The 9,052-nt window shown below is 42.5% G+C and overlaps 1 protein-coding gene and 1 long non-coding RNA gene across 3 annotated transcripts; both read left to right on the top strand.

Moving 5' to 3' along the window:
- The first annotated feature begins 1,016 nt into the window (after window positions 1-1,016).
- LOC130081805 (retrovirus-related Pol polyprotein from transposon 412) lies at window positions 1,017-7,579 on the top strand. The gene is made up of 3 exons (XM_056246503.1): window positions 1,017-1,177; window positions 1,252-1,337; window positions 1,415-7,579. The coding sequence occupies exon 3, from the start codon at window positions 2,366-2,368 to the stop codon at window positions 7,577-7,579; it is 5,214 nt and encodes a 1,737-aa protein (XP_056102478.1). The 5' UTR covers window positions 1,017-1,177; window positions 1,252-1,337; window positions 1,415-2,365.
- A 28-nt stretch (window positions 7,580-7,607) lies between these two features.
- LOC130082168 (uncharacterized) lies at window positions 7,608-8,765 on the top strand. Of its 2 annotated transcripts, none has more exons than XR_008806747.1 (3): window positions 7,608-7,937; window positions 8,015-8,082; window positions 8,393-8,765. It is a non-coding gene; the product is annotated as an uncharacterized LOC130082168 (long non-coding RNA). The 2 variants fall into 2 exon arrangements; XR_008806746.1 differs by having other exon boundaries at window positions 8,213-8,765.
- The last annotated feature ends 287 nt before the right edge of the window (window positions 8,766-9,052 follow it).

Genomic DNA, 9,052 nt, shown 5'->3' with positions numbered 1-9,052 from the left:
AATAATGCTTAGTGGTGCACGATATATCAGCCGCCGATATAATATTGGCCGATATGGTCAATTTTTTACACATCGGTATCGTTCCGATGTCAAAATAGGGCCGATGTGAACAGGCCGATAATCATTCCTGTGTATTTGACGTGCGTGTAGATGTGAGTGTGGGGGCGGGGATGTTTGTTTTTGCACGAGCGCATACATTACGAGCGCAAGTCCTGTCAGTTTAAACATCAAGGACAAGAAGACTGGAACTTGCGCGCTGTTTTCTGTCAGCCTTACTATTCGCGTCTGGTGGGATTGTGTGAACTAAGTAGGGATGGCCCGATACCATTTTTTTCAAACCGATACGAGTACGAGTATTTACATTTGTGTACTTGCCGATACCGAGTACCGATACCGATATTTCTACCGCAAAAGTAATAGGCTCCCAGAAAAGAAGACGACTATTTTAGAACACAGGTTAGAAGACTGTTTTTATTTTCTTCTCTGCTTGTTTTAACAAGTCTAAAAATAAATAAAAATTTGTAAAATAATAAATGTATTAACACACAAACCACTGTTAATTTAACATAAAAGCAAGCAGGCTACTGCGTGCATGGTCTGGCATGACTGAATGCGCGCAAAGTGCGCTCCCTTAAATCCTAAAAAGCTGACAGTTCCTCGCGATCTCACACAACTCTGTTATTATCAATGAAGCTGACTGCACAATGAATCTTTCATAATATCCACAATTTGTTTGTTATAATTAGAGGATTTGCCAGCATACAGAATTCAGCACTGAACAAAAAAGTCAGTTTTGAGCGGTGAGGGGAGTCTATCTTAAATGCTTCTGATTGGCCATTGCGTTCAAGAAATCAACACATATGTCTGTGATTGGCTACATCGCTCAACGCTGTAACCATGTTATGAATAGAAACTCTGGCCTGTAAATCGTTTCTATTTTGTTGTAGTTGTTCTTGTTGCTTTTCTGCAAGAGATGAATAAAAATCTATTAGTTTTTATGTTTTATTTATAGATATTTCTAGTTGTAATGGGACAGGGTTGGGGCACTACAAGTCCCATCAGCCCCAGCGCTATATAAGGAAGTAGTGAGGTTTGTTTGCTCCCTCAGTTCCCTTCCTTGATCGTGTGTTGTGGATGTCGTGTGTGTTGTGGAGGCGGCACATTTAAATCTTCAAAGGTTAGTAAGTAGAGAGATTAGTTTGCTCTTACTTCTTTTTGCTGCGATTGAGTTATGTGTGCATGTCACGACAGATTGAGCCCTTCTGAAGGATTGTAGCAGATAAGCAGTTATGTTAACGTCATGGAGAGCTGAGCATATGTTACATACCATTTAGGAGGTAGTAGTTTTATTATTTTATCTAATTGTTTTTTTTAGGATTGTGTTTTAATAATTTTATTGTTCTTTGGTTTTTAGTGTTTTTGCCGGATTATTGCCTGACTGATTGTTGCCTGAGCGTCAGTCAGAAATATTGGATGTTTGAGGTACTGTTTTATTAAAGGGAACTTGTAATAATGTTTTCTATCTGTGCATAATTTATATTGGGTTTTATTTTGTGTTTTTGTATATTGTATATAATTCTCTGTTGTAATTAATTGTGTTTCCCCTTACAGGGATGCACGGTTACCGTTTACTTTAGATTGAATTTTCTTTGGTTTATTTATTATTTTGTCTGATGCTGGATCAAGTGGGAAAACCCTTGACCGTAAAATAAGAGTGATGGTCTAATGGTGCTGACTTGCTTGTCCTACTGGCATTACCCACAGTTAATTTGTTTTTCTTTCCTTTTGTAGATTTCTTTTTAACCCAATGATGGCTGCTTGGTTACCCTCACTGAATGGATGGCGGTGGTGAGGTGGCTGGGATCGCGTGGTGTTGGTCACTTTATTTGTATTTTTACCTTTAGGGTTGCAGTGTGATTGCTGTGAGTTTTGCTGTGGTGAGAGCACTTTCAAGACTACTGCCTTCACGATATAGGTAACCTGTGGCCATTTGTGGGTTGTTGTTTTTGTTTTTTTTGTTTCTAGTTTTCATTTATTATTTTGTGGGTATTTGCTTTTAAGGACTTATTTTCTTTAACTGCTAAATTATTTGAATAAAAATGTGCCTATTGATGGAAACTGCACAACCGCCTTGCGCCTGATTATTTACCCCTTGTGGGTCATGTTACAATTGGCGTAGTCGGCAGGGTACTTTTGTTTGGCGAAGGTGGTTGTGTTTTCTGGCATATTTGTGTTTTTTTTTTTTTTATATATATATATATATCATTCAAGTAAACGGTAATCGTGTGTGAAGACGAGCATCGCAGTCTCCGTGGGACCATTTTCACCTTTCTTCGCTTTGAACTTTCCCCATTCATCAACAGACATGGAACAAGAAATAATAGACTTGCGGGAGCAAATACGGAACCTGCAGGCACAAAATGAGCAGCTGACGAGAGAGCGCCCCCCGGCCAGTAGCAGCGCTTCTAACCAACCGCACCCTTCTGTGGCTAATCCCAATGCTTCATCTCCTTTGTCTTTTAGTAGGGTACTATATGTCCCCCGGGAGCGGAAGTGCCCACGTTTTTATGGGAACATGGACTCTACTTTGAGTATTGAAGACTGGACTGAGGAGGCTGAGGTGTGTATTGAGGGCAGGGGTTGGTCTGATAAAGAAAAGGTGGTGTTTTTGCTTGACCATCTGGGGGGGGGGGGGGAAGCCAGAATGGAGATAAAACTCCGCTCACCAGCTACTAGAGAATCCCCAAAGTCTGTTTTTGATATTTTGAGAGATTTGTATGGGGGGAGACAGACATTTGTGCAATTACAACAAAGGTTTTATGAACGTAAACAAAAAGAAGGTGAATCTTTTACTGAATTTTCCCATGCCCTGATGTCCTTGATGGACTTGATTCTCAATAGCAACCCAGGCAGTGTTCCAAATTCTGATAGAGTGCTTCGTGATCAGTTTGTTGAACATGTTCGAGATGTGATGCTGAAGCGTGAATTAAAGCGATTGGTAAGGGAGAAGCCAACTTCTACTCTACTAGAGGTTCGAAGTGAAGCTCTTAGGTGGGTGGAAGAGGGGAATAGAGAAGCAGCTGCTTCATATGTTCAGCCATGGTGTAACGTTACTCAAGGCCGGGTAGTTGAGCTTGAACCTAAGGTTAGAGTTCATGAGTCTACAGAATTAAAAGAGATTAAAGACATGTTGAGACAGCAACAAACCCAAATCATTGAACTGACCCAGCGTCTTGATAGCCTTATGTCTCAAAAGAATGAACCTTTTGTTAATGCAACTCGGCAAAATAACTCAAGACGGTGCCTTCGCTGTAATAGAGTTGGGCATATAGCCAGATATTGTCGACAACCATGGCCCATAGAGTCAAACCCTAGATCCCCTCAGGTGAATGTAAATGAGACATCTGTTGGGGAGCCTGACAGTGTAGCACCTGCAGTATTGAGTCAGGTTATAGGAGATAGTGAAGCTTCACCATCACCTTGTTGCCCTACCATCTTACAGCGTCTTGTGGGCAGATGCCCTGTTGTAAATATCCAGATAGGGGGGGTGGAGATTTCATGTTTACTAGATACAGGGTCAATGGTGACCACTGTAACCCAGTCATTTTTTGAGAAGCATTTCCGACAAGGAGTAGATGCACTTAAAAAATGTAGTTGGCTTCAATTAAAAGCAGCTAATGGTCTTGAGATTCCATATGTTGGATATTTTGAAACCGATGTGACTGTGTTGGGGCAAACCCTTTTGGGGCAGGGCATTTTGGTTGTTAAAGATCCCGTCGATACTTTGTTCCATCAGAGGAAAGAACTGACTCCTGGCCTTTTAGGTATGAATGTTATTGGACAGTGTTATAATGACCTGTTTGAAAAACATGGCCCAGCACTATTTTCAGCTCCACAGGTCAGGCAGACTGAGTTAGGATGGAGAGACGCCTTTTCACAGTGTCACCGGGCAGATGGTTCCCCTTTTCCTGGATTCATTGGTTATGTGAAAGTGCAGTCTTGCCATCCTGTGCAGATTCCAGCTGGCACCATGAGGTTAGTACCTGCATTGTGCCCTAAAAACATAAAAAGTTGTACAGTCTGTTTTTTAGAACCCCAGGATTTCAGTGAGGGGGGACTGCCTGCTGGAGTGTTAATATCACCTTCCCTACTGCAATGTACACAAGGGGTAGTGCATGTACCGGTAGTTAATGTTGGTACAGAACCTTTATATTTGCCACCAAGAATTAGACTGGGTAGTTTGGTTGAGGCTGAGGTGGTCATAAGATCAGATCAAGACATTGTGTTTAAGGAAGATCTACCATGTGATCCTAATACTGTGACTGTTCAGTGTCAAGCTATTACATCAATGTTAAACATTGATGTCCAAGGTTTAAAATTGCCTGGGCTTACAGAGGCTGAGAAAGAGGAAGTTGTGAGATTGCTAACAAGATACTCTGACGTCTTTGCTAAGCATGATATTGACCTGGGGTGCACAAACTTAATAGAGCATCAGATTCCGTTAATAGATGAAACACCGGTACGCCAGCGATATCGTAGAATTCCTCCTAGTCAGTTTGAGGCAGTGAAGGCACACATAAGACAATTGTTGGACAGTCAAGTCATTAGGGAGAGTTGTAGCCCATATGCCTCACCAATTGTATTGGTGCAGAAGAAGGATGGCTCTCTGAGGATGTGTGTCGACTATCGCCAACTCAATGTCAGAACTCGCAAGGATGCCTATCCCCTACCAAGGATAGAGGAATCACTGGATGCCTTGATTGGAGCTAAGTGGTTTTCGACTTTAGATCTGGCTAGTGGATATAACCAGGTGCCAGTAGCTGACAATGACCGTGCTAAAACTGCCTTCTGCACCCCATTTGGTCTCTTTGAATTTAATAGGATGCCTTTTGGGTTGTGCAATGCCCCAAGCACATTTCAAAGGTTAATGGAGCGAATTTTTGGGGATCAAAGTTTTCAGTCTTTATTGCTCTATTTGGATGACGTGATTGTCTTCTCAACAACCATTGAGCAACATCTTCAGCGACTTGAGCTGGTGCTGGATCGTCTGAGACAACAGAACTTGAAGATAAAACTCAGTAAATGCTGCTTCTTTCGGCCAGAGGTGCGTTATTTGGGGCATGTGGTCTCTTCTACAGGGGTTAGTACAGACCCAGAAAAGATCTCGGCTGTAGCTAAATGGAATCGTCCGCAAAGCCTTCAAGAACTTCGATCCTTCCTTGGCTTCGCTAGTTATTATCGGCGGTTTGTTAAAAACTTTTCACATATTGCGGGACCTTTGAACACATTGGTGGCAGAAATGATTAGGGGACAGAAAAGTAAACGACCAAAGATTAATCTGGGGACCAATTGGACTGACCCATGTGAAAATGCTTTTCAGACGCTTAAAACGGCTCTAACAAATGCTCCAGTCCTTGCCTATGCTGATTTCAGTAAGCCCTTCATCTTGCATGTTGACGCAAGCCATCAAGGTTTGGGTGCAGTCTTATCTCAAGAACACGGAGGCAAATTTCGACCAGTCGCGTTTGCAAGTCGAGGTCTGCGACCATCTGAACCCAACATGCAGAATTACAGCTCAATGAAGTTGGAGTTTTTGGCTCTTAAATGGGCTGTTTCCGAAAAATTTCTAGAGTATTTGCTGGGTCAGAAATGCCTGGTGTTTACAGACAATAATCCACTCAGTCATTTGCAGACAGCGAAATTGGGAGCGTTGGAACAACGATGGGCTAACCAGCTTGCAGACTTTGATTTAGAGATTAGGTATAAGCCTGGACGTTCTAATGTTAATGCTGATGCTTTGTCTAGAAAAATTTTTGCATCTGTAGCTGAATTGGTTATGACCACTGGTTTACCAAAGGAACTTTATCAGCATGTCCATGATGGTCAACGCGTAGTCGTAAGCGAAACAATTTCTGCCCTCCCCGAACAGCCTAGAGAAAATCTTAGTGTTCTGCAAGCAACTGACCCCATTATTGGGCAATTCCTTGTCTATTGGGATCGTCAAAGGCCACCAGATGCACAGGAGAGGGGATCAGAACCATCAGAAGTGCTGGAGTTGGTGAGACAGTGGGAGAGGTTGGTCAAGATCGAGGGCATACTGTATCGGAGGTTCTGTCCCCAAGAGGAACATCGTGAAATTCGTCAGGTTGTGTTACCAGCTGTTCTCAGGGAAAGAGTCCTTATAGGTTTGCATGATGACCATGGTCACCAAGGAATCGAGCGGACAGCAAGTTTAGTGAGATCTCGATGTTACTGGCCTGGTATGTTCAAATTCATTGAGGAATGGTGTAAGAAATTTCAGCGCTGCACCCTGGCCAAGGTAGTACGACCAAAAGTACGAAGTTTTATGGGGCACCTGATGGCAGAGAGGCCATTGGATATTCTGGCCATTGATTTCACGCTGCTCGAACCTGCATCAAATGGACTTGAAAATGTATTGGTGATGACTGATGTTTTTTCAAAGTTTACACAAGCCATCCCAACTAGAGACCAAACGGCATCAACAGTGGCACGGGTTCTAGTGGAACGTTGGTTCCACCTATTCGGGGTCCCACGACAAATTCATTCGGATCAAGGTCGGTGTTTTGAAAGTAGGCTGATTCAAGAATTATGCCGGCTGTATGGGATTTCAAAATCTCGTACCACGCCCTACCGACCGCAAGGGAACGGTCAATGCGAACGTTTTAACAGAACAATGCATGATTTGCTGCGTACCTTGCCTCCGGAGAAGAAATGTCATTGGCCAGACCATCTTGCTCAGGTAGTATATGCTTACAATACCACAGATCACCAGTCTACGGGATATTCCCCTTACGTCCTGATGTTTGGACAACAGCCCCATTTACCTGTTGACTTTCTGTTGGGATTAGATAACCACGTCCAGAGTGAAGTAGACTGGGTGGTGGACCATAAAAATAATTTGGAACAAATATTTAGTAAGGCCCGAGCCCGCCTTCAATGTGCCACAGAACACCGTGCCCGATCAAACGACCTTAAGGTACGTCATGGACAATTAAGGGAAGGTCAAGTTGTGTATCAGAGAGCCCATAACATAAAAGGCAGGAATAAGATCCAGGATGCCTGGGATCCAACCCCCTATAAAGTGGTCCGGTGCCCAGATGGACATGGAGCTGTGTATGCTATTGCCCCTGCAGATGGAGGTGGTAATATTAGACACATTCATCGTTGTGAGTTGCGTCCTGCTTATACTCCCTCAAATGATCCTGGACTTCTAGATCTATTTGACCATCAGGAAACTTTAAGAGACGAAGGCATGGTAGTTTTGTCTCTAACGCCTGAGGATGTATCTGCCCAGGACCAAGTTAATACGTCTCCACCTTTACAGGAAGATAATACCAACTTCTGTACTTCAGTAGTAGATCATGCAGAGAACCATCAGCCTCAACAACAGGAGGAAGCTGTAGTAAGGCGTACAAGGAGGGCAACAGCTGGATGTCATTCTAACCCATATCGTCTACCTCGGTCAGTCCCTATTACTGAAGTCCAGATTAATGACCAGGTTGCTCTCCCTATGATGTCCAGTAATGGTTTGAACGTAATGTTCCGCCCCTGGTTGTAGTATTGATGTAATCGACGGGACGTTTTTAAATCTGGGGGGTAGATTGTAATGGGACAGGGTTGGGGCACTACAAGTCCCATCAGCCCCAGCGCTATATAAGGAAGTAGTGAGGTTTGTTTGCTCCCTCACTTCCCTTCCTTGATCGTGTGTTGTGGATGTCGTGTGTGTTGTGGAGGCGGCACATTTAAATCTTCAAAGGTTAGTAAGTAGAGAGATTAGTTTGCTCTTACTTCTTTTTGCTGCGATTGAGTTATGTGTGCATGTCACGACAGATTGAGCCCTTCTGAAGGATTGTAGCAGATAAGCAGTTATGTTAACGTCATGGAGAGCTGAGCATATGATACATACCATTTAGGAGGTAGTAGTTTTATTATTTTATCTAATTGTTTTTTTTAGGATTGTGTTTTAATAATTTTATTGTTCTTTGGTTTTTAGTGTTTTTGCCGGATTATTGCCTGACTGATTGTTGCCTGAGCGTCAGTCAGAAATATTGGATGTTTGAGGTACTGTTTTATTAAAGGGAACTTGTAATAATGTTTTCTATCTGTGCATAATTTATTATTGGGTTTTATTTTGTGTTTTTGTATATTGTATATAATTCTCTGTTGTAATTAATTGTGTTTCCCCTTACAGGGATGCACGGTTACCGTTTACTTTAGATTGAATTTTCTTTGGTTTATTTATTATTTTGTCTGATGCTGGATCAAGTGGGAAAACCCTTGACCGTAAAATAAGAGTGATGGTCTAATGGTGCTGACTTGCTTGTCCTACTGGCATTACCCACAGTTAATTTGTTTTTCTTTCCTTTTGTAGATTTCTTTTTAACCCAATGATGGCTGCTTGGTTACCCTCACTGAATGGATGGCGGTGGTGAGGTGGCTGGGATCACGTGGTGTTGGTCACTTTATTTGTATTTTTACCTTTAGGGTTGCAGTGTGATTGCTGTGAGTTTTGCTGTGGTGAGAGCACTTTCAGAGACTACTGCCTTCACGATATAGGTAACCTGTGGCCATTTGTGGGTTGTTGTTTTTGTTTTTTTTGTTTCTAGTTTTCATTTATTATTTTGTGGGTATTTGCTTTTAAGGACTTATTTTCTTTAACTGCTAAATTATTTGAATAAAAATGTGCCTATTGATGGAAACTGCACAACCGCCTTGCGCCTGATTATTTACCCCTTGTGGGTCATGTTACATCTAGTTTGCGGGAGTCCCACGAATCGTTTTATTCTCCCGCACCCGCACACACAGAGTGAGTGCATTACCGCCCGCGCGCGCGCTCGGCCATCATATCTATGATGCGTCTTCAGATGTTTAATTAGATTGCTGGTGTTAAACGATGTACTTTCTTTCCCTCCTCTCGACACCTTAGCTGAACATAACTTACAGTCTGCCTTGCTGTTATCATCATCCCTTATCTTGAAATGAGCCCAAACCGCCGACATTATACTTTCCTATGCCTCAGTTCACCTCGACA

This window comes from Rhinichthys klamathensis, unplaced genomic scaffold (assembly GCF_029890125.1).
Source record: "Rhinichthys klamathensis goyatoka isolate OS25496 unplaced genomic scaffold, OSU_Roscu_1.1 h1tg000040l_1, whole genome shotgun sequence".
In the NCBI taxonomy this organism is placed as follows: domain Eukaryota; kingdom Metazoa; phylum Chordata; class Actinopteri; order Cypriniformes; family Leuciscidae; genus Rhinichthys; species Rhinichthys klamathensis.
The sequence above is the reverse complement of the archived record's forward strand: the minus strand, read 5'-3'. Positions and strand labels throughout refer to the sequence as shown.

Bases quoted from the DNA above. Each gene is read 5' to 3' on its own strand.
- LOC130081805 (XM_056246503.1), top strand. From the start codon at position 2,366: ATGGAACAAGAAATAATAGACTTGCGGGAGCAAATACGGAACCTGCAG.